Raw genomic sequence first — 26,614 nt, 5'->3', positions numbered from 1 at the left:
TGTAAGTGAGGTTTGAGCAAGCCTAATAATGTATTAGTAGAGCAGGAGTAGCGGTATGATTTATATCTTATGGTACATAACATTTGTTAGCATTCAAAAATGGTGAACTATCCTTGGTAAGATTTATTTTTGCTTGACTATGTATGTGAACTGTGTTTCATTGGTTCTTGTACGTTGTCTACATATAGTTTAGTCCGGTCTAGAGGAGGTTAGACGATGATTTGATGGTCTCAAAATGTACAGGCATAATGTATCCATTTTAAATGCTCAAACATGCTTCACAGCTTATTGAATCTTTAAGGACTGAGTTTTCCATTGCTTCAGTGTTACTCTGTACAGTCATACCCTAGAATGTACAATCGCTCTATGAGGTTTAGGAGTACACAGGTGAGAAGAAAGATCTGTTATCTGAAAAGTATTTCAGATAAGGGATACTCAACCTGCAATGTGTAAAAGCAGTATTTCAGTGAGGGGTACACTGGGTCAGACAATCATGTATGTATTGTCAGAGTCTATATTTCTGCCCTTCCCATTCATGATACCCTGCTCTTAGACTAACATATCTGTATCTTCCCTTTGCCTCGCCCTCTGTGAATGATTCTTGGCTATTTTCCACTGAGTAGTGGCATTACAGGGAGTCTGAGGCTCCATGTTATGTGGCCAAGGGCTCCCTGGACCTACCACTCTTGGCCCAGTAAGCCTAAGCCAGAATAAGTCACTGGATCCACTCGTATTATATCGGCGGCTTTGTGACACCCAGAGATTGCCTCACCTCTGCCCCTTTCGGATACAGACAGCGACCAGTTTTGGCATTGTGTATTCATAGTTGCCAACAATCCTGAAAAACTATCATATATTTTCTTTATTTATATCTTCACTTAGTGAGTTGTATAGAATAAAAAAAAATCTCTTCTGTGTTTGGCACACAAACATATAAGACTCTTGAGTGTTCTCTCCACACTCCTATATTACTTTTATACTATGGAATACTCTCTTTTACATGTTTCAATGTCACCTTGGTAATAAGACTGGTTAATACTTCCTTTTGGTTCTCTCTGTAATACTCTGCAATAAAAGAATCATAGTTTTGACCTATAACTCTGTGCTCTGTTTAATCCTGAATAATGGCAGACCTATATATTCACATTTGTCAAACTACGGCAAGTGGAATCAGGGCACCCATCTGTTTGTATCACTCTCACCTCAGAGCAGGAGGGACAGACTAATAACTAGTTTATATTTATAGCATTATTTAACCCTGGAAGGCTAAGCCTGAGCTGCTTTACTCTATCTCATAACAATGGAAGAACAGTCGAATAGCTTCCTTTAATGTATGTCAGCTGGCAGTTAGACAGACGCACTCCTTCTTCTCTGTCACTTTGTAGTAACTCACAGTAACTCAGGCTGATGAAGGCCCTTCAGCTATATGTGACCTGCCAACCTCTGTCTATCTTAGGCTTTACCTAATTGGATTAATTAATGTGACAGGTTCATAGAGATACTTGGATTTTCATTGAGTGACTCAGTGGCAGATCAGTGACGATCTGAAGCTATGAACTAGTAAAACTGTAAAAAAAATAATCATAAATAAGACTTTAATTTACCTTAATGTGGCACATTCATGAATGCTTTTCTGGATAAATCGAGTTAGATCTTTGATCAGGTAGATTTGAAGTAATTCTTTTATTTTCTCTTAATGATTATATGCCATATATCAGAATTCTACTCAATTTGCACCTATTATTGCACTATTTTCTCTAATTTTCTAAATTCTTAAATTGTGAAAAAAAATGTCCTGCTTCTTTTAAATCAAATCCAAATTAGATATGAGTGTAAACCATCTAGAATGAAAATATCAAGCATTACTCTTTGCACAACACATTCTTTTATTCTAATCAAAAATATATATATTTTCAAGCCATTAGATATTTAATGCCTTTAATAACATAGAGATCTGCATTAAGTTACTGTACCAACTTTTATTATTTTAATATAGCTTTTTTAAACCATTTCCCCTTCTTTGATAATGTCGTCATACTAAGCTAAAAGGCTTCCATATTGATGGCACTAGTGGGTGGCCATATAGACATATTTGACTGACCAGGTCCGTTCCTGGAACATGTAACATCAGAAAATAATACTTGTCATGGCAACAATGCTTACCTGTAGACTGACAGTTAACCAAAGTTTTAATTTTTGAAAAGAACATGATTGCTCCTTAAACTAAGTAGCTAAAATCCCGCCTTACACGTTCCACATAAGATGACATCCCACTACACTGACTTTCTTGACAAAAACAAAATAGGCAGCTAATAAGAGAAATTTGTGCATACCCCCATTTGCGTGTTGATTAATGTTTCTCAAAAACATTTTTTGGTTTCCTTGACTGTTTTATTGCTGTCCGTTCTGATGTTTCACTGCACTACCGAGGGTTTTAGCCCTGAGGGAGATAAAATCCAGATGGAGTAAGGTGACAAGACTTTCCGCAAGACCCTGTAACCAGCAAGCCTTATTTGGTGGTGGAAAATTTTGCACGATGTTCCCATAAATTCAAAGCAAGGATATATGTTCACAGGGTTGTTTAAAAAGAAACAATGTTCACAAGAGAGTTAATTGCAGCAGTAGGTAGATTTATAACATAAACATGGGGGAGCTGTTAACAAAATATCTACTAGGCTGTATAAAACAAAGCAAATATTTGGATGAGCTTTTTGAGTGGTCAAGAACAGTGACCTATGCACAATAGTATGTTGAAGGCTTTTAAGGTTAGCCTCACAGCAGATTCAAGATAAGAGCATTTTAAGTCATGCTTAACTTCAGCAATGAAAGATACATTGATAACATCAATGAAAGCTTGTTTCTTATAACTCAGTTATGGAACTCACCAACGGTATAGGTTTGCATGGTATCATATGTGGGTTTCACAAAGAACTGTATGAGAATAAAGTAGTCAGTCAACTTTAGTTGAGTGAGCACACGTTTTCTTCAGGATAGAAAGAATCTACAGGTATGTAGATTCAGAAGGGAAAGTATCCTTAGAAATCAATGTAAATAAATATACACAAAAAAACACAATGAGCTATAAAAGCTAGTTATATTAAACCTGCACCATAATCTGCACACCTTCCAATAGGTTGAAACAATGTCAGAGGATGGCCCTTGGACTGAGACAACTAGGTATAACCTAGAAGGTTTTCTATCTATAACATGTTTCCCTTTGGTTCAGCCTCTAGATACTGTGACTGCAAGAAAGCAAATGAAACTCAAGGACAAACTTGAAGTCAGCAAACAGGTCAATTTGTCAGGCCAAGCTGAAAGCAGGCCTAATTAACCAGAATCGCTGGGGTTAAAACCAATAAAAATAAAGCAAACCCAGAAGGTCACCAAGAAAGGCGCGGAGACCCGGGCGGGCAAACAAACTAAGCATCTGGATTTAATTGACATGAGATATTGAGGTGCTAGAAAAAGTGGGCAGTGAAAATTATTGTCCATCCATTGGCACAAGTACAGCCCTTAAAAGAGATGATTTACTCCAACTGTTGGGGGCCCATCCAGAGCTGTCACATAATGCCATCAAGCTTTCACCTTCAACCAATGCAAAGGGGCATCAAAAACTAAACAATAAACTTTTCTACATCCAATGGCAGCAGATTCCAAATGGCCATTGGATGCACGAGGCCACTTATGTCCACAAATGGTAAGGGCATACAATCCATATTTCAATGACTATACAGAAAGTCTGCATCTGGGTTTATTTACACTATCTAGGAGAGGAATACATGTAAATAATCCATCTAGGATGTATAAATCAGCAAGTGCTTTGGATGTGCTGAAGAATTCCCACTGTTCCATTGCATTATAAGCAACAGTACTGTGAGTTCCAGCAGTGTGTACATCCACAAACCCTAAATCTCAAGCCACAACTTAATTAAGGACCCTTGTCTGCTAAGGTGTTAACCCTTCACTATCCACATTATTATGTTATCTGCAGTGTATTCCCTGTTCTTTTATCTTTTGATTGTAAATTTGTTTAGGAATCTCCTCTCCAGCATGTCTAACCTTGTAATATCATAAACCATTTGTATATCGTGTTCGCCTACTGTACAGTCTGGAAATATGTCCTTGCTTTACAAATACATAAATGATAATGGTTGGGTTATCAGTCATTTGTTTCCTATAGTGTTTATACCTGTTCTGTTTAAGCGGAAAAGTGATGCATATAGAAAAGTAAATAAAATAAAGATGTAAAATAACAGTCTAAAAAAGACTATAAACTCATAACTATAAATGCAGCTATTGATAAAATAACACATGCATTCAGAAATAGATTCCAGTCCCTCCAGTGAGGTTGGGGATACACATGGGACATATTTGTGAAAACTGTGAACACAATTTTCAAGTAAAAGTAAAACAAAACATAGTGTCAGCAAACATAAAAAAATAATTCGCTCCAGTTCAATTAACCTGCAAAACATCACTCAACATAAGCCAGTTTGTCCTTGATCACCAGACACCCATAATGGAAAATACAAAAATGAAACCGGAATGTCACAATTATAGTTTTCTGGGCACACTTCCAAAATAGTTTGAAACATTTTTTTCCCAGTAATATACCATTGAGTATACACAGAATTCTGGACAATAACCATTCAGGAAGTTTACGTTAAGTTTTATACTGTTTGTTTCTAAAATCTCTTTAACTAAATACTGTTAAACACTTTACACCACTGGACAATGACACTATGTAATTCTTCCTGGAGTTACAGTTAAAAGCATGACAAAAGAGGGACTGTCCGCATCTAGCCACCAAAGATTCATACAATTTACAGCAGGGAGGACTAATCATGCACAGCCTGAGAAAATAAAATGAAGACAGCTTCTCCGCATTACAGAAATGACCCTTTTTAGGCATCATTGAAGAAAACACTTAAATTATCACTGGGCCTAATACTTGGCCTGATTATGGTTCTGTCCCCTGAAAACTCGATTACCCTGTAGACTTTCTAACCTTAGCAATGGCCTTGGTTGCCTCGTACAAGGTTTAGAGATTGGGCATTCTGGCTGTTAAGAACGTATGAACCCCAGGAGCCATACGTTTTTTTGGTGCAAGAGTTCCTAAACAGAATTCTTAGTTGGACACTAAATAAGTGTATAAAAATATGTATGCGTTGTTGAATCACAACTGCAAAGCTAAATTTCGGTAGCTTCTCTGGGTGGCTTTGCACAACATCCGTAGCCCCACTGTAAGCTATGTTGATGAGTTCCTTTGCATGTATGTATCTTGTTTTGGCTTTATGTGGATCTCAATATTATGGGGAAAATCTAAGTGATTTTGCTTAAACATTAACAGGAGGCTCCAGACCTTCCCCCAACACCCTGCACCACTGGAGGTGCATGTGTTATACCCCCTAGTTGTCTACAGGTACTCTGTCTCTACGACATGTTTGTTATCTCTGATTAGAGACTCTGCTCTATAACACAGTTTATTTATCTCAGCCTAATGTGACAATCACCTTTCTATAACCTTTTGAGCAGTGAGCTGTAATAAACAGATAGACACATTGAACAATGGGGTCTGATTTATATGAGCTGCCTTTCTGAACCTACAAACACAATAGGCAAATCCTTTCATAAACTCAGTTGCAATTCAGCATAATGTAGAGTAATCACTTTATAATGTTCTTTTATTTGGTTTCATTTTGAAATATTTAAGTATGCGTTAAATACATTACCTTATACTATATGTACTTATAATATTTTTTTCATATTTTCAGCGATTTATGTATAAGTAAGAGATTATTTTCCATATGCCATGATACAGCCTTTCACTTGACCGGGTCTTCTATACAGTAGAGCTAGAACTGGCTTGGACTCAAGCCCCATATCTGGCTTGGCCTAGAAGACTAGAAAAGATAGCGGTTTAATTGCTCCCCTTTTCAGTCACCTGTAGTGTTTGATGGGACCCTGTTAGGTCAATTACATCATAGTACAGAAGTTATGGATCTATCATTCACACTGGGGACCATGAAAACAAATATATTGCAGTTCACTTCTGACCTGCAGACTGCTAGCTGAACAATACAGCAAACAAATGATCTTACCTATATACATGCATTGCCTTATATGAATCCTATCTATTTACTGAGCTGTAAGCAACGGAAAGGTAGCTGTAGATCAAGTGATTACTAAGTAGATAAGTAGAAATAAAAAGCACCAAAAAATTTGTGTCTCGTGTATGTATAGTACAGATAATTTACAACTAAAGTTGCTGGTAATCTTTATATACAGGTCATGCTATTTTGTACGTAATATCTTTATGATTGCCATTTTAAGTTTTATTTGCTTCTTATTCTGTAGGGTTATTTGGTCATGGGGTCTTAGTTTAATGGGCTTAAAGATGTACTTGCTACGCTCATTGACAAAGAAAGGTTGAAATGTATGGTTGAGATTAGTATGATATCATTCTTCTGTCTTGATGAACTCCAACTTCCATCATACTCAGCAGAAGACCAGCAAGAGTAGAAGGATTGTCCAAACAGTCTTGGGGTGCAGCTAACACACTTACCCAGCAGATGTAAACTTACACAACTCATGGAGCAGCACTGCGTGAGGAAACAGGTGTAGGGACATTCTTAATGTATCTGTGTTGAGAGCTCCATCTAGCCAATAACCATCAATGCTCTGGTATACTAACTAACATGCAATTAAAAAGGTGGAGTTTATGTGTTCCTTGAGCATACCTTGGGAGCTTTCTTACTGCGGTTATACTCTTTTCTCCTCCACAATGGTGGAATGAACCTAGTTAATATATCCTATATCTTTCATAGTGAAAACTGTGCATCGCATTCCTATGTGGTTGTCTTTGCAGATGGAGAGAGTTTTCAATGAGATGGTTAAATACAATAGCTATAAGGTGATGTGGGGTCAAGGTGTTGGCCAAAATGTTTAAACATGCATATGTCATCCTTTGCAAGGAAAGAATGTGGACCTACTGTAGGGTTCAGTTTAAGGGAGGAGAGGGAGATTATGCTAATCTCAAAAGTATTAGAAATGGGACTGGTCACAGTGCACGTATTTAGTTGATACCATCACTTATTTGCAAAGAGCCAACATAAGCTGCAGTTCTCTACAATTTCTAGATATGTAGTTAGTGGAGTGAGGTAGAGGTAGAATAAAATGATGCAGGAGATGGAAAGGGAGTCACTGTGAGGATGAATATAAAGAGAAAAGAAGACAGCGCTTAATTATCTGCGAACATGGTATTGGAGTATTCTGGTTTAGGGTGGTAGGTCAGGAGGGAGACAGTCCCTGTCACAATTTACCATCTTCATGACAAGCTACAGCTCAATGGACCATTTAGAGAACCTACTAATGACAAATTTGTACTGCAGATATCTGTGTTTTGCAGGCTTAGGTATCCATAGTATCGCACCCTTAAAGTTTGTTCCCTTGACATCATGTACTGACACTGAGCACAATTCAATGAAGATAAGGTATATCTGGGTCAAGCAGTCCATAGGGCAGTAACCCTAATAAATACATGACTGGATGTGCCCTGGGACAGGATGCCACCACCCTTGTATATTTTGGTTCTGAGTATCTTTTTTTGTGCCTAGGAGTTGATTTTAGGGATTCACACATATTATGCTATAGTTCAATGCTGTGGAATATAATGGTGGTATAAAAAACAATAAATAATAAAAACAATAATTAACAGATCAGGAGGTTATTTATAGTGGGTGCAAAATGTCTCAGACAAGCCCAACTAAAAATGAACAAAGCTTAATACTTTGCCCTGTGTTAAGTCTATACTCAAGAGCATCTCAGAGTTTTCTCATAACCCCCAAAAGTCCCAGTGTTTATTGGACAACACAGACATTTGGGCAATGCTATCCTAGGCAGCCGCTCCACTGTCTATTTTGAAGACAGTGGGGATCAGGGGTCAGTTGGGGAGATCCTTTCATGTCTTCTGGCTGGTCCAGGGAGCTGTAAAATAAAAGCAGCTATTGCAGCACAGACCTCCATTGCAGTTCCCCAGTGGCCTCTTTGCTGTGCTTTAAAGCTAAGCAGAGCAAAGTGTCTTGCTCTTCAGGTAAGGTGAATGTGTAACCATACCTTAAGCTCAACCCATTTCTGGCATTGGCCCCAATGCCTCTTGCTACGACCCACCAATAGGTACCCTGATATAGACACCTGAAATGTTGGGGGTATAAGTTGTCCTTCTGGGGTCCCTCTCTCCATTGATATGTAATGGATCTAAGCATGATGAGCAACAAAGTTTCCATACCATGATTACCTGTTTTACTTGCAGGGAAAGGCCCAAAAATACTTCAAAATTGCAAATACATCTGAGACTAGCTCAAGAAATAATGGCTGGCAAAAGTATATTATTATAATTGTTTTTTTTAAGTAATTTTTGCTTCAACAAGTGTCTATTGCCTCTAGTAAACTAGAGATCCCTTGATGTATATGCAAGCTTTACTATTCCAAATGAAAACGTTTCAGCTTCTACTGGCTGCTTAACATTAGCTAACTTTTTAAAGAGAAAATAAGAAAATAATTAGGTGTGATGGTGATGCTACTGTATATTCAGATGCTGTGTGCAAGCGGTACTTAATAGAACAGTACAAAAGTACATTTTCTCTTAAAAATATGCTTGAATATTATATACCATTGCATATTATATCAGATATTTACTAGATGCCTCTATATTTAATTTTATTTATTAATTTACTGGAAGGCAATTATCTCATCTTACCAACTTAAAAGAGTAACAGGAAATAAAATCATATCAAATTGCAAAATTATGTTATTCCTATCTGTCAGGGTGCCATGGTGCTGGATGAGTGGTGAATATATATTCAGATAAGAAAAAATATCTTGAACATTCTTGGTTACAGTGGTTGAAGAAGTTATAAATAAATTATAATTGAAGTGTATTATCTATATTTGATTTTCAGCTCTTCACAGAGAAAGCCAAGTAAGTAGACAAACTTAATGATTAATAAATGGGAGAAAAATTAAATGGGTCATTTGGAGGTATTTATGAATAGTCCCTTTGGGATAATTTTAATTCTTTCCTTATTACAGGAAATAATGTCATTTTTGTATCAGGCATTTTGCTTTAGGCAAAAAAAAAAGTTCTACTACATCTCTCCTCTACAATGTATAGGAAGATATATAAGCATATCTTCAAACTCTCCATATTTTGCCCGGAGACTCTGGGTGAAGCTCTGCTTCTTCTGGTCTCCGGGTCACTGCAGGTAATCTCTGGGTCGCAGGAGCATCATCACGATAATCCCCACTCCCCGCCCCCTTCACCTCCAACAATTGTATGTGGGACCACCCACTGACATTGGCGGAACCGCCTGCAACATCAGCGGGACGTCCACTGACGTCAGAGGGACCGCCCATAACATCAGCAAGACCTCCTACCCACATTCCCCAAAGGTTTCTATATATGGAACCTGGCTCATACAGTCATTGAGACCCTCAATAAACATAAATTGTGCTATGTTGCAGTAATTAAAGATACACTGTATTTGCACGTTTATTTTTCTTTTATATTTTTTTCAAGGTACAGTATTTGTGTACAGTATTGTAGTGTTTTGATTGACAGGTCATTTTGATCTCACTAATTATTGCTATATCAAATCATCTTCACGCAAGTGGTCCCTCTCATTTCCTCCTCAACTCCGAAAGGACTGTAACCTCATAAGAGCAGGGCCCTCTTCTCCTTGTGTACCAGTAATGTCTTAACATGTGTTCATGTTATTGTTAATTTTGTTACTTTTATGGTTATGAATTGTTAAATTGTTAATTTTCTATTCTACTCTATTGTAATAGTGCAGCAGAACCCCCATGCAATTGTCAAATGCAATATAATCTCTACACAATTAAATATCCACACACTTAGGGAGACCGCTCTGCCTTTTCTGTATTATAATACATTTCATGTATTTTTTTTTTTACTTAGAACTAGTAAAATATGATTGAGCATTTAGTAAGAACGAGTTCAGGCAGTGACATTTCACTAGTAAAACTAATATAAATAATACATATAAAAATATGCTTGTAATTTACAGGAACATGTTTAATTCACAAACTAGAATTGCCAGAACCTATCCCTACAATTTATAGGGACAGGTTTGGACTGTGAATATGCGTAAGAAAATGCTTGAGTATGTTTGTGTAATTATCCATGCTAGTTTCAGACAGAAATGTTCCTGGCTATGGGAAAGAAAGTCTGTTCTCTGCATCTGGAGATCTTCAGAACAAGCAATAGGAGGATCTAAAGAACGTATGAGATGATTACTGTGAACAAATGTCGTGGGCCCTGTGCATATGTGTACTTGCTTGCTATTGCAGTAAGACCACTGTACCTCGCCTGGGTTTCAAAAATAAATCCCAGGAGAATTCAGCTTTTGCCAAAACCTCCCACAGCAGTCATAAGGGACTGCTCATTGTCATCTTCTTAAAGCATGGTCAAAATGAATCATGGTGGAAGAGAATGGTAACTGAGAAGTCATTTCCCTCATAAGGTGTTTTCTGAAAGTATAATGCAATATTTTATGGTGACCATGCATACCACAGATATTTCAGTCTAATCTCAAGGCAACTAAATTGTGCAATTTCTCACGCAGCTGCTTTTGCTAAGATCCTCTGCAGCTGCCTGTGTTGTCAAGGCAGCTTTTCACAAGTATTGTAGTATTAGAGCTTGGTGATCATATGTCTCTGTTTTCAGAGGAAACGTCCCCCGATCGAGAAACCCTTCTGGTTTACTTTTCTTCCCAGACATGTCCTGTGAAATTATATTTCAAAAACATGCCACAAAAATATGCTATGTTCACATTCTAATGACAGCTAAGGATCTGTGACCAAAAGTATGTGGACACTTGATCATCACGCCTATATGAGCTTGTTGGACATTCCATTTTAAAACCATGGGCGTTCCGATTCATCTCAAAGGTGTTCAGTATGGTTAAGGGCAAGGCTCTGTGTATGTTGTTCGCTTTCCTCCCCATCAAACTCTTTATGGACCTTGATTTGTGTACAAGGGCATCGTCATGCATGACTTGAAAGGAAACGGGAAAGAGCTATCCAAATACTAGTTGGTAGCATATCATGTTGTATCATATAATGTTTTGTATGTTGTAGCATTGACTGGAACTAACGAGCCTAACCCAAACCTTGAAAAAACAGCCCCCGACCATTATCCCTCCATCAAACTTTACAGTAAGCACTATGCATTCTGGTAGATATCATTCTCCTGGCATCTACCAAATCCAGGTTCATTCATCAGACTTCCAGATAGTGATGCGTGATTTAACACTCCACAACATGCTTCCACTGCGGTGGCGGTGGCTTTACACCACTCCAATCAACGCTTGGCATTGGACATAGTGATCTTCTGCTTGTGTGCAGATGCCCAGCTATGGAAACTCATTTCATGAAGCTCTCAATACAAAGTGCTTCTTCTGATTTTTTTTCTGCAGCAGTTTGGAACTGCTACACAATCAGCTGTGCATTTATATGTTGAATAATATTATATACTGTAACCTTCTATTTACATAATAAAGGGAGGTGAGAGTTGTATCTGCAAGATTTATCTCTAACAGCTTGATCTCATCTTCATAGTATTTTAATGGTCAGTAAAAAAAAAAACCTCGATATAAGATAGATATGTGTAGATAATACGATTATGCATATAACTGTAGAACTGCGTATTACTCTATGTAAACATGTGTAGTTTAAATCTGATTTGACCTGCTTTGATAAGAGTAAGTGTAAAAAAATGTTTCAAGTTAAAAATTGGGAGAAAGCTCACCATTGTTTGGTAGGCACGGTACCCCAAAATGTTTTTAATTGTATTTATTTAACAACACACTTTGCACTCATCCCTTGGAAGCAAGTAATATTTGAGAGAATCTGTGACCAAATGTCAGCATATCAGTAGGTTGAGTATATGGCTGTATAGAAATTGCTCAATAGTCCCCATTCAGCATATTGTCTACCTAATATTGTTTGGGACACTGTATTAAAAGGCCAGTTGGCTTGACTTGCCCACTGGGAGGAATAGTACCAGCTATCCTCTGAATACACCATATGGACGGGCAAACCAGTCCTGTCCTTTGGGAACCATTTTGACAGCTACATCACCATATGGCTCTCTTGGTTAGAATTCTTGACTCTTGCTATTCCACACTGGCAGGGAGATTCTGGTTGACAGAGAAGACATGGTGACTACACAATCAGGTGAAATTCATAACATCATAGCCAACACCACATCCTGTAGTCTTTTCTGTGTTTTACAGATGACAAAATGAAAGAGTTGCTAATTGGGTCACATGGCAGGAAAATCTAATTAGGATAGATAAATATAGGATGTTAATTAGGGTGGAAATGAACAGCTTGTGACAGCTGAGGTCATACAGAGACGCAAGGGACCTATCTCCCATCCTCCTCTTCTGCTACACCAGTATCACAAAGTGTAACTCATTCTACCCACTGAAACACTGGCAGTGACACATGATTCATCACCTTATATGTATTCAACCAACATCAGATATAAAGGCATCATAAAATATCAGTTTATTTGGCAAGATCTGTTCTTTTGCTAATTTTGATAATTTACTTACCGCAAATTTTGACTCTACAGTTGGATGATGTGGAGAACAAACCTTGACACAGCATGTAGGTCGGCTATTGGGAAATATTTACTCCCCTAAACATATCCCTTTGGATGCCAAAGACAGAAGGAATCTGGTCATCCCATGCTTAAATAAACACTGTCAATCTGGGATACAGTGTAGTAAATACTAACTCTTGACACTTGGATGCCTGTTAACCAAAATAGGAAATAAAGCCAGTAATCAATACCTCAAGTTGTGCCATATTATACCATAAAGGTTTTCACCGAATATGAGTAAACAGGAGAAACAAGAACAGATAAAGAGAAAATAGGATGGCATGATTGGGACACGGGGTCCACTATCTCCCAATGCTTCCTAACAAATATATATGTTTATGAAGGTTAATCAAAAAGGAGACAACATGAATAGCTATTATTCAAAAACACTATATATGGGTGCCTGCATGCAATGTTCCTTTCTTATGTATTCATATATTTTTTTTTCTCCTTTAGGTTGATGAGACATTTCCTCCAATAAAGGCCTCCATTTTGTGTGGACGGCTTCCATTTTGCACACTATTCCCATCAGCTGAATAACTGCAACCATGAGTAGCCCTTTATCACCAACGGATTATGACAGTCTCGAAATTCAGCAGCAGTACAATGATATTAATAACCGGTGGGATTTGACTGATGATGATTGGGACAACGAAAACAGTTCTGCGCGCCTTTTTGAAAGATCTCGGATCAAGGCGTTAGCAGGTGAGACAAACCAAGTTTGAAATACAATGCTGCTGTAATAACGGATATGTGCGCGGGTACCACTTGTTCCTGTCTCTCTCAGTACGCCTTCAAAATCTTGAGAAAAGGGCCCTTCTGACCTGGACTGGTCAAGGTAGGAAGGGCCTTTTCCAAACATTTTTGTACCGGCACAGAGAGAGAGAGGCAGCAAGCAGGGTCATGTTACACCACGTGACCCTGTGGTAAAAACGAGGCTGCGGTGTGCGAGCAGCAGACTGAATGCTGTTGATGGATCAAGGTTCCTCATGCAGCAAACCAAAAATCAACTAGAGTCTAATCTAATCATAGTGGACTACCTGGCAATTTATTTGGGGGTTATGTCATAAAGCAGTATGTGTGAAATGTGGTAGAGGCCACACTATCATCACCAAATGTTCTAGCCAACAACATCAAAAAGATAGATGATAGATGGAGGGCCCCAACTTCACCAACCAACATGTCCCACAGTGCCACTTTTGTCCCAAACAGCCTGAGAGTGCCACCTTTGCCCCAAACAGCTTGACTGACTTTTCCCCAAGCAGCTTATCAATGCCATCATAACAAGCAGCCTGCCTGTACCATCTTTGCCCTCAGCTTGTCAGTGCCCCCAAACAGCTTGATGCCATCTTTGAATCAAATAGCTGGTCTTTGCCATCATTGCCTTCAAACAGCTTGTCTGTGCCATCATTGCCCCAAAACAACTTGTCTGTGCCTTCTTTGCACTCCCCCAATTCTGGCACACATATTTTAACACACTTTTCCTAAACACAAATTACACATATTAACACACACACTTATTCATTTTCATTAACACACACACTCCCTCTCATACAACTCATGCTAACACACACTCCATCTCACACCACTTAGACATACATGATCACACATACTTATGCATAGACATCAATGCTCACACACTCTTATACATAGACATCTATGCTCACACACACTTTACAGACATCCATGTCCAGGTTGGAAGGGCCCTTTCAAAACTATTTTGAACCTGTGCAAGGAGACAAAAACAAGTTGTTGTAGGGGTCACCCTGGAACCCCTAGAGGCACGGGTCCCGTTGCAGTTGTGACCACTGGGAACCCTGTAGCTATGCCACTAGATAGATTAGATAGATAGATAGATAGATAGATAGATAGATAGATAGATAGATAGATAGATAGATAGATAGATAGATGGATGACTGGTATTCATCTCTATATCAGTCTGTCCCCCTGTATCCCGAGAGCACTCCAAGTGGCCAATTAAGGAAACTGCTAGCTGTGCTGACCCATGGGTTTTTTGGCATCAGCGGTTCTCCTAATACCAGATGAAAAAACCTGAAGAACATGGATTGGCATCCAATAAGGTAAGCATTCATTCAGATGAGGGATAAACATATCAGTACCCTGACAGACAATGTGGAAAAAGTAAAGACTCCAAAAGAAATCACTACATATCTTATAATTCCTTTACATTTAGACTACATAACCAAAGCAAACACATGATACTAATATGCTGGGTTGAGGCCACAATTTTCCTTTTTGAATTTGGCAAGTATATAGGAAAGGACACAGATAAGGTTGTGGAATACTGTTGATTAAGACTATATGTGCAAGAGTGCACTGGCCCAGGCCAGCTTATTTGTTTAGGAGATAAAATGAATGGAATAATGAACTGAAGTAAACAATAAATAGTTAAGCCCACCCTGTTGGACTAAACTGCACGTGTGCTTGCTGATTTTACAGTTTAATTAGATGTGTTAGCAAAGAATTCCAATAATAGAAATTTTCTTTGACAATATCCTACATTGTTTCCATGGATACCCATTGAACTCGCAATCCTACATTTTAACAAACATTAGCTAAATAAGCATTTAACTCCTTAACATAAGATCTCTTTACTGACACAAATCCACTTTACCAGCAAAGTCCTAGCAGGGTCATAGAATGCTGAAAAGGTATTTGAATCAATAATAGTAATCTTATATCTGCTTTTTGGATATGTTTGGCTCATAAATGCTATTTTTTATATATCTCCCCTATTAATTCAATAAGATTATTCAATCATTGTTTTAATTTAAACACTCCAAGAAAACATTTTCATGTTGATGGCACATTAGCCTGTTTTGCAGGGTACTGTACCCGCTGCTATATTATGGCACTGATGAGTATTATGCTGTATGGGACACTCCAGCCATCAGATGCACTTTAATGCACCAGTCAGTTCCAGCACTGGCTCGCCTAACAGAGTATTTTAATATGAATCCTTCTTAAGAAGGACTGTAAGTAAAATGGCCCTTTAAAGGATTTTTGGACCTGGAGCGAAAAAATTGCATGCCATGACTTAACTGCCACTGTGTGGTGCAAAATATTGGACCAAAGAGGATGCATAACAGTGAAGCCCTGGAGCATTAGCATCTCTTGAAGATAAGTAAATGTTGCTTTAGTTTTTTTTTTGGCAGGTTGAAATAATGCATATTAAAGTCCTTATAAAGTCATTTATTATGTATTCTTTGTTTAGAAGCCTGCCTGGGACACTTGAGTGTCTCTTTCAGCTGTTCCCTGATGTATAGGTCAAAACTTACATTAGTTTTCTGAAGAGTACACACTTCCCACCATCAAAGGTATTGACTAACGAAGCAGTCAGATGCAAATTACTGTAGGAAGCTGGTATTTGAATTGCAAAGTTTGCTGTGGTTAAGGACATTTCATATTGATATGCATAGCAACATGTTCTGTTTCAGTGGATGTTTTGCAATAAGGGTTTTAGGATAATACAGGAAAAAATTATATAAAATGAGCAGATCTGCATCTATGAAGGTCAACTTTACCCATTACGTTAACTTATATTCAGTCAATACGCAACGATGCAAAAGCAACTTCCTATGTGTTATAACTTATACATGTAAAAAACACATATTACATGTAAAATCGACCATACTGAGTTGCTTAAGTCACCATCGCTGTAATGTAACAAGCACAGCGCATTCCCTTGCAAATCTTCTTATGAAGCTAATTAATGCCCCAAATACCTAAAATATTTCCCTTTTCAGATTACAGCATTACATTTTTCAAAAACCTTTTTTTAAAACCTTCAGGCATTAACCCTCAATAAACTTTTCTTTTATATATTCTATATTCTATTAATTGTAACACCGATTTGTAGAGGCCTAGAAGCACCCAGCACTCAATGGGTTAATGACCACATCATAACCCAGCTAGTGATCAGGATTGCTTGCAGCTGTTTAAATATCAACTGGGGCCAATCTGTGCAGTGTGTGGGGCCGTTTCTTTGTCCTGGGGCATATCTTAGTTTATGCTTTGAAACATATATGACAATGTCCGCCACATGCATATAGGGCGGAGAGAATTAATGTTATGGCGAGTCAACATTTTGCTTTTTATTTATAAAATTTAAATCTAACAAAGTTAAAGTCTCATAGCGCATTATTATAGCACTGTATTAGTATAAGTACTGTAGCATGACTTACAATGTCCCTAACTTTAGAGAAGATTGTATAGTAAAGTACGCTGTAAAATGCATTCTTCAAAAAGAAAACAAATAATAATAAAATAATAAAATGCATTCTTCAAAAAGAAAACAAATAATAATAAAAATAAAGCACTGACATGAATTAGCGGCTGCAGCCATGTTGCTGCAGCTGCCCTCCTCTGTGCTCCAACATTTCTTGCTGATGATTGGCTGCTTAAAGCATTCAATCAGAAATAGGAAACGCTCCCAATTCAAAGGAAGCACTCGTTGACCGTTGTGCATGCTCACTAGGGTCTGAATAGACTCCCGCTTGCAGCGTTTGCTGAGCCAGGGCTGGAGCAAACTGGCAGTAAGTATATCATGTGTTTGGAGCTGTGTTCAGCCAAAACCTTCTCCTGCACGGGTAATAGCTGGGAAAAGGCAGATTATCCCATTGTAAAGGGACCACACAACCATCCTATGCATTAAAGTACATGTGATGGCCAGAGTGTCCTTTTAATCCTATGCAATGATATTTAAAATATATTGACTTCCTGTTTCTTAGGGTCTGCATGATTATTCTTTTGGGCCCGGACTGTCCTTTGAGTTCACCAGGAATGTGCCTCATGGTCCAATGTCTGATAGTACCACCACTAACTACTTTCTTCGTTCTGACGGCTAAACTAATATTTTAGTGTGCAGCCATCTGCTGTATGCAGGCATGTATCTATCAGTCTTACATTAATTGGCTGCTCATCTTAAATTTCAGGTTCAATTTTCAGCCCTAGCATAGTCCTGATTCTTTCTTATTAAGTTATCTTTCTTATAGTACATAGTTATATAGTACATAAGGTTGAAAAAAGACCTAAGTTCATCAAGTTAAATCCTTTTACCTAACCTAACTCTTGATCCAAAAGAAGGCAAAAAAACCCTAATTAAGCTTCTTCGAATTCTGCCATCAGGGGGGAAAATTCCTTCTTGACTCAAAAAGGCAATCGGATTTCTCCTTGGATCGTAAGGTTCCATCAATCATGTATCACTTTACTTGGGAACAATTTGGGTTTCGCCCAGAGAGTCCGGTAGAAGCGCCGCTTCTCCGGGTCAACACCCGAATCCCTCGAGTCGAGGGAGCGGGGTCCTGACACGCCAACTCCCTGCTCATTTCTCCTTAAATGGGGGTGTGTCCCAGGACATCAGCAGGACCGCCCACCGATGTCAGAAGGAGCACTCACTGACATCAGCGGGACCGCCCACCATCATCAGCTGTCAGCGAGAACACTCACTTATGTTAGCGGGTAGTCCTGGCTACCTCCCGCAAGGGTAGGCAGGTAGCCAGAGTCCAAAAGCTCCCAGGTATGTATATCACAGATTCTCTGTGGTAAACTGTTAAAGTAAAGAAGAAAGAGGGCAAGCCTTCCTAAAAAGGTATATGTGCGGGGTATTACAGCATTGTTTTAACTGTCAACAAAATATGTAGAATTCCACAACAAGTTCTTCATTGACCCATCCACTAAAATACACATTAAAAGGAAACAAAGCTTGAAAAGCCTGTTGAAAAATATGAGTGGTATGTGAAATATTGCAACTACCCATAACCAGTACTCCACTGGGCTGGTAATGATAAAGAAGAAGCCAGTTGTGTCAGGTTAATGGGATTTGCAAACTCTTTACCAAAGCTTATGGCTTCAGAGAGACCCAGGACAAGCAATACATTGAGCGTTCAAAATACTGTATTCATTTGAGGGTACAAGAGATCAGTTCAAAGAAATGTTCATATTTAGGATGGACAGTGCCCTTTGGGACCCAAATCCTTCTCACCCTCTTTCCTACAGTTGATGTGTGGTGGCATAGTGTACTACAGTGTTCTACAGCCCTGAAAGACACAATGAGACATCATAAATATTATTTCTAGATTAAATTGTATAAATTAAATGTATTCTATTTTCTGTTAAATGCCTACATGTCATAAGGAGCCATCAATAGGTCACAAAATCATATAAACACAATCAGGAAAGCCCTGCCCCCACACTATTAACAAACCCCCCTTAAGCAACAGTGTTTGAAATAATACTAAAAATAAGCAGAACTACACACAATATAAATACTTTAAATATGTGTCCCTTTTGAAATGTTGTGAGGTATGTCAAACATTCCGTGAACACGAGCAATATCAGTGATTCTTCTGAAAATCATTAACCCACATTTTATTAGATTCTTCCACAGAGATAACACTTGCTGTGGAACAAGTTCCAAAACATAAAAAAAATTGAAACATACCAAGTTATATTACTCAAAATTATCACCCTGCTCTACTTCATGTGGCCTCCAAGCTTTTTGAATGGCTGACTTATTTTCTTGCTTTTTATTCAATTTGAAACCTGCTTTTGACACTCTACTGATATAGTTCCTACTAAAGTAAGTCCAAAAGTAACTACTCTTTGCTAAACCTTCTGGACCTTTTTGTAGCTTTTGACATCGTGGACAACCCCCTTCTTTTTCAAACACATAATAATCTTGGTCTTCTTTGATGCTCTTCTTTCCTGGTTCTTGTTTTACTTCTCTAATCTCACCTTTATTGTCTACTTTTCTAGAATCTAATCCTGCCCTCTTCTGTTTCAGTTCACGTACCCCAAGGGGCAGTTGCTGGTGACATACTTTCTTCCCCTAATATCTCTCCTCCTCTCTTTGATTATGTCACTGATTGCTACTAAAACTCGTTGTTAATAACACTAACACTGAAAATTGCTGCCTCTAGGTCACTATTGTCTCAGGCCTCTCATTTAAGCTCACATTCAGTTTAACTCCAAATACTGCCAACCATATCCATCTAAAGAAACTTATATAACTTTACCTCTTTTTCTACTTTGGCCCAAATTCAACCAAAGTCTCTTATGGCTTTTTGTAATTTTTGTTGCCTACACCTTAAAAATCATTGCTTGCAATCACCTCTTCTAAAAAGTAGATGCAACTAAAATTCTTGGTCATGCACTTTTCATCTCTCGTCTTGCTCTAACACCTCTCTATTAATCTCTTCAATTCAATTCACTTTAAGATTTAATTTAAATTCTTTACTCTTAGCTACAAAGGTCTTTATAGGTCTTCTCCTAACTATATCTCCTGGCTTATTTCCAAGGACACACCTACTTGGTTCCTCCACCCATCTAATGATCATTGTCTGTCTTCTGACCCATAATAGGTCAAATGCGTCAGATGATGTATTTGGCTGAATTATGTGCACAACAAATAACTGATGGTTGGTAAAAAGGGCAAATGCACTTTCCAAAAGGGGCATTTGCAAGGGGTAAATGTGTTTTACAAATTATGGCTGGAGTGTACCATAAATTGATGGTATTAAATGCGATAAAAAAATTATTCATTTGTCTATGTAGAAAGATGTAAAAGTTAACATCTTCTGCAATAATGCAGGGTGTATTTAAATAAAAAAGAAGAAGAAAAGAAGAAATTTCACAACCATACACAAGTGTTTTTTGAGATTTTTTTAAACACATTTTAAATACACTCTGCAATACTGCAGAAGGTGTTAATATAATTATATACACATTAATATTATTAATTAGAAGGAATTTTACAACTATACACACATACGACACAATTATTTAATTATATTATTTTATAGAGAATAATAATTCTTTTTTTTTTTTTTTTTTTTTTTTTTCTTTCTCCCCTTTCTGTTGGCATCGCCTTAACCAACTATCTAATTGTGATGAGGCAAAGGGGTATATTTACCTTACACAATAGAGATAAATATAGATATGTTATGTATTGTATAATTTATGTTATATGTTGTATATGGTACTGTGATATGTTAAATCCAAAGTGGGTCTATGATAACTTTTCTTCTCTCCTCATAAAGAATATCAAAAAGTATTATAATCAATTGATGAAAAAATGGTTTCAAGGATTTTTTTCATTAAATGTGCAGGGTATGAATCTTCCCCCCAAAAAAAAAAAAAAAAAAATTATTCATTTGTCTCAAATAAAGTACATTTATTTCAGATTACACATCCTTTAGTATCGATATGTGTCTTTTTGATTTGACCAAGCGTAGTCTATATGTCCTGCACCTTTCCTTAAAATGTGTGAAAGTAATAATTAAAAATGTTCTTAGATTTTATTGTAAAAGCTCTGGTAAGGGGGAAGTATTTTAAAAATATATTTTATTTGTGTTAAACAAGTACTGAAGAGAAACAGGTTTTACATCTCTTGTTCCTATAAACTTTATCTGCAGATCTGGAGGTCACCCTTGTAGGCAATCATGTGCTACTTTGTCTACATTCCAAATACAAATGCAACAATTAGCTGATTCTCTGAATTCTGTTTATGTTAATGAAGTCTCTGTCTGCAACCCCCCCCCCCCAAACATTTCAGGCATCCAAATCACGACACCTTTTATGAAGGGTGTGGCAGCAGGCACGGGCAAGGTCACAGGTGTGAGGGCTGGAGACAGGCTGGGGCAAAACTGCCCATCTTACCTGAAGAACCACCTTGCAGATCTTAGCTTCAGAGCATTGAAAGCTTCTGAGCTACATTGGAGGTATGTGCTGTAACACCACAGACCTTCATGAAGCTTACAGAGAGATCAGAGGATCCTCCCAATTTGACCATGATTCCCACTGCTAGCAAGATTTAGATAGTAAGCATTACAGTTGTAAGGGGTATGGCTGTACTGGGGGGGGGGCTGCTAGGAAAAAAAACAAAGGCACCAAAACACTTTTGCCACCAAACAGCCTGCCTAAACCATCTTTGCCCCCAAAGTTAGTGGCACTTGTTAGTGCCATATATGTCCCCAAACAGCCTGTCTGTGACATTGTTGTCCCCAGCTTATCAGTGCCCCAGATTGTCTGTGCCATCTTTGGCACCAAACAGCCTGCCTATACCATCTTTGCCCCCAAATGGCCCTTCTGTACCATCTTTGCCACTAAAACAGATAAGCAAAAGAGAAAATCCTGGTCATGTGGAGGGGTGGTTATTTAGGGACAGGGGTTATTTGAGGGGGCCAGACGATTTTTTTAATTTCTGATGGCGTCCCTGCCTTGGATTTCTTACCTTTCAGCCCACTTGTAAATAAAAGGGTCACTGAATGAATACTGTGGCATACCCCACTCTAGCTCTAAACATTTCAGGTGCTCAAAGAGGGACACCTTTTTTGGGGGGTGCGCTATATTTAGATTGCGGGCTAGGTTAGAGGAAGGATAATTGACCTACCTTTAACCATCCAGCCACCTTGTGATGTATTCAAGCAGAATGACAGCATTTGACATCATATAGTGAGGTGGCCATGTGACATCTGTGACTGAGGCCTGTGCTACAGCATTTACAGTTGATCAGAATTACAGTGAGCAGCCAGGGAAGATCCTGATTCCCTCAAGTGGTCCACGAGTTCCACTGATCCATGGGACAGTGCCTGAAAATCACTGTGCAATGAGTTAGGAAATTCTGGAACATGCACTGACAATGTGGTGTTCATGTGCAACTATGCCAAACGGTAACTCAGCATTAGTCTTTACCTGTTCATCTTAAATAAACACTTTCTGCTAACAAAACTTATCTGGCCAATTCCCACTTCTACTTTTACTGTATATAAAACTTATTGCAACACCACTTGTTCATAAATGAAATGGGATCTCCAGATATTGGGACATAGTTGTTGAGACGGTATATGTAATATGACAATGGCATTTTCATTACAGCACAAATGTTGAATTTCTATTACCCCAGTCTGGAGGGGTGGGTTTATCTTTTAGAAATTTACTGCCACAATGGCTGAATAATGAGATTATCTCTGCAGCTAGATTAGCCAATAGCTCACAGTGGTCAGTACGCCCCTCACCCTTCATGTTTGTGAAAAGTCTGAGACATGCTAAATTGCTCAACAATTGCTGGACAAAAGGTCTGTTTGCACTGGGATCCCAGATGAGGTGTGAGGTCAGCCAGTGTTAGGGTCCGATGTCAAATTTGGTTAAAGGGGGAAGGGACATATTACATGTATAAACTTCACATAAAAGAACATTGTTTATAGTTTTCTGACATTACGTATTTAAGATGCCTATCTTTGGAGCATGCATATGTATATACATAGTGAAAATAAGTAGGATGCATTTAAATGCCATAATAGAGGGTTGCCACTTGGCCAAAAGGCTAGTAATCTTAGGGCTAATACTAATTATACTGTATTTTCCAGAGGGTGAGGCAGCCTTAACTGCGTAACCTACAGTCATCAGAAATGTGCAGACACGTCTGCAGCAAACAGGTAATACATATGAGAAAATAAAGTGCATACAAAGCACAACAAATAATAAATAAGCAGTATAGTCACCAACAGCTAGTTAAAAAGGTTCATACATTCTGTAAGCGGCAGGCAAAGTCCCTACATCATACATTAATGCAAGTGTGTAAAAAGTGTATGTATGGTCAACAATATATCGGCAACAAAATATCAATGGCATTCCCTAAAAAAGCCCTTTTTGTAGTATTTAGTTATATACTCAGTACATTGTAGAGTCTAAGCCTCTTATGTTCTGTATTTATCAATGCATAAGTGTGCCTACAGTATGAATATTGGGATAAATACCTGAAACATGGTATTGTAACTTTTCTAGCTGTGGAGTAGTATGATATAGGTATACCCACTAAATTAAATATGGTTGACTTAGTTGAGAATAGCTTTGCCAGCTTACCAATAATGGTAATACGGATTGATTGGAATGCAAGCTTTTGAATATGGCCCTTTTTACTTATGTAGAGGAGAAATGGTAGAACAAGAGGTTAGAATCTAAAACTACATGATCAGTGGTTCAGATGTAATGTAATGAAGATTTACGTTACCAAGAGTAACAGCCATAGAACGCCTTGGTCTTAACTCCCCTGGAGAACCACGCAATCTGTGAACATCTAAGGAGAAAGGGATCAAACAAGACTTATATGCGCTAAACAAACACAGTCAAGGTGTGTCTCTAGGTGTAAAATTACTAAAAAGCACAATGTGTGCTTTTTAATGAATGTGTGTACGGCATATATTGTTGGCACTATATAAATAAAAGATAATAATAATAATAATCAATACAGGAGCAATAAGCACACTATTAAAGGTGTTAATATTTGAACATCTTTGTATCAGTTCATTTATGAGTTCAGTTTCATTTTTTTCTAATTGCTTACAGATTTACAGATTTATACTTTATTTATCATAAGGTAGAAAATATAAAGAAAAAAAGTAGTTTTTTTGCATACTTAACTAATACTACAAAGAATAAAAGTACAGGTTTTGTTAGTTGATCTTTTCTTTCACTTTTTGCACCAATATCCATGTGTTAGTACCAGCAACACAGGATGGAGCAGAGATACTCTGTAAGAAGTGTCTGTCTCTTTTATTGCAAAGCTCATTCAAAAAAAAATACAAGTCTGGCAAGGACCGTACCACCTTTCCTCCTCCCCCCGTCACACCTTTCCAAGTGGTTACACCCAACCTGCCCCTTTCTAATGTTAATCTCCACCCTGGAACCCGTCATTGTAACCTGGCTGGGGCTTTTAATAGGATCAAGGTACAGGAAGAGCAGCAGCGGGAAAATATATCTCCCCCTTGCCAGGAATCCCAAGAATTCCTGAAATCCGATCTTTTTTTTTTTTTTTTTGACTCCAAACTGGGGGAAAAAAAGGTGCATTTTTGCATTTTGAGCTCCAGAAACTTTATTTCTGACTGATCTCGACTGCAACACACCAGCATTACCGGAACTGGAGAAATTAACTTTTTTGGAGGACTTTTTGAAAGGAGAAAAAAATAGTAATCCTTTTGGGACATTTTTAAAGGAGAAAAAAAAAAACAGATTTTGTGGACTTGCTGGATTTAACAAATCTTTTCAAGTAAGAGGCAGCTGCCTCTTATTTCTTTTTTTAACCTTGATTTTTTTTTTTCAGTAATTTTTTCATTAATTATTTTCCATATTTGGGGGAAAATACCTGGATTATATACCTTTTGTAATCGGGCTGTATTTTAGCTGATGGTGTGCTATTTTTTTTTTTTTTAATGGATTTTTTTCTTGCTGATTGATTTTGTTTTTGATGATATTTTTCTGGTGGAAGTGAATTAATATAAATATTTGGAGATGCAGAAGACAGATACAATGTTCCAGTTTGAGTCGGGATACGTCGATGTCCCAAGGGCTACCTCCCCACCCCTCCTCTCTCCTGCAGCGTTTGTCAATAATGCCCAGTATTCTAATGTCTTGGAAGGAAGATTCAAACAATTGCAAGGTGAGATATAAACCTGGCCCAGAAGTATTTAATCAGTGTATTATCTGTGTACAATCTGTGTGCAACTATTTTTAGATCATTTTAATATTTAAAAAATATATATTTTTACTAGAACCTATTAAGTGTAATGGAGATTTCTGATCCTGTACAAATCTATTAAATTAGAGTTAAAAAAACAAACCAAAAAAAAAAACTCTTTATTAGTTCATTCAGAATTTTTTATGGCATATGCAGTCTGTTGAGCGGTAGGTATATAAATGGTCTGGCATATATATATATATATATATATATATCTATTGCACCCCTAGAGTGCTGGATTGGATAGTGAGACCCACTTTCCCTTAAGGAGTTAATCATGAATGTAATCATATGAAAAGAGGTGAATTAAACATGGTCCGAAAATATGAATCAAAGAAGAAAATGTGGAATATGTGGCCTTTCACATTCTTTGTGCTTTTTGAGTTAAGTAAGATAGGTGTGCTGTAGGGAGAGACAGGCGCATGATTTATTGCAAATGCTTGCTTTTAATGCAAGCGCAGCTAGCATATGTCTACTAACTGACATACACCCCTTTTAAGATTTACGTACTAAAGTCTGCAGGTCAAAAATACACAAAAAAAAATATATACAATATCCAAGTGTTCGCCAGACTTTGTTGTCCTTGATTTTCATTTTTTATTGATTATACGTTGCGTTAACGTCTGCATGTATCTGTCAAAGGTAGCTATTTCAACATTGGTGGACAACAATTCCAGTGATCCTCAGCCAGCGTCTAGTTGGGTGTAGACTGGCTGAAGATCATGAAAGTTGTACTTCAGTAACAGCTGGGACTTAGTTGGTGACCAACCTCTCCTGATACGACCATTAAGGTGGTTCTTGTTATGGCCATCAACATACTTTGGATCAGTTGTGTTCTTATAAAACATATTTAACAGGGTCTATCTCTCCAAATTATGATTCTGAAGGTGTATAAATGAACATCTGCAGATAACACTACTTAATCATCTCGCCCGGCTATGGGCTGTACGCATCCTGGATTCTCTGCACCTTCCCTGGACAAGGACAAGGTTTATGTCCTTGGCTTTTTTTGACCTTAATGGTGTCCGTGGAATCGTTGTGTTGTTTCCCAAGTGACCAGGCCTCTGATCTGCATGTGTTCAAATTATCAACAAGGCAACCTAGGCTACTGCATAGGGATCCGGGCCAAGTGATGCGATTTCTGGGCCACGGTAATCATTGCGTGATTCTTCTGCGTACTTATTTTGGATCCCAACAATGAATTTTTGCAAGCATACATTTTGTTGGTTACCCACAGTGACGTTTATACCAACGTATATACATATAGTTCCTGGACCCTTCTGGGGGTCATAGAGGTTGGCTCTACTGATGAACGAGTTGGGGTCAATGGTGTCTCGCAGGATTCACTTTTTTAACCCAGGCTAACCAAAACATGCCATTACTTCTAAATG

The 26,614-nt window shown here is 37.9% G+C and overlaps 1 protein-coding gene across 4 annotated transcripts in view; it reads left to right on the top strand.

Moving 5' to 3' along the window:
- SPTBN2 (spectrin beta, non-erythrocytic 2) overlaps positions 1-26,614 on the top strand; it is a 66,641-nt gene that overhangs the window by 5,227 nt on the left and 34,800 nt on the right. For 2 of the 4 annotated variants that reach the window (XM_053449404.1, XM_053449402.1), the window contains exon 2: positions 13,145-13,393. In XM_053449404.1, coding sequence (XP_053305379.1) covers positions 13,237-13,393 — 157 coding nt within the window. In that variant the 5' untranslated portion in view covers positions 13,145-13,236. Of the gene's footprint in view, positions 1-13,144; positions 13,394-24,825; positions 25,146-26,614 lie in introns of those variants that run through there. The other 2 variants (XM_053449405.1, XM_053449403.1) reach the window with 1 other exon arrangement.

Source organism: Spea bombifrons, chromosome 10 (genome assembly GCF_027358695.1).
Source record: "Spea bombifrons isolate aSpeBom1 chromosome 10, aSpeBom1.2.pri, whole genome shotgun sequence".
NCBI classification, from domain to species: domain Eukaryota; kingdom Metazoa; phylum Chordata; class Amphibia; order Anura; family Pelobatidae; genus Spea; species Spea bombifrons.
The sequence above is the reverse complement of the archived record's forward strand: the minus strand, read 5'-3'. Positions and strand labels throughout refer to the sequence as shown.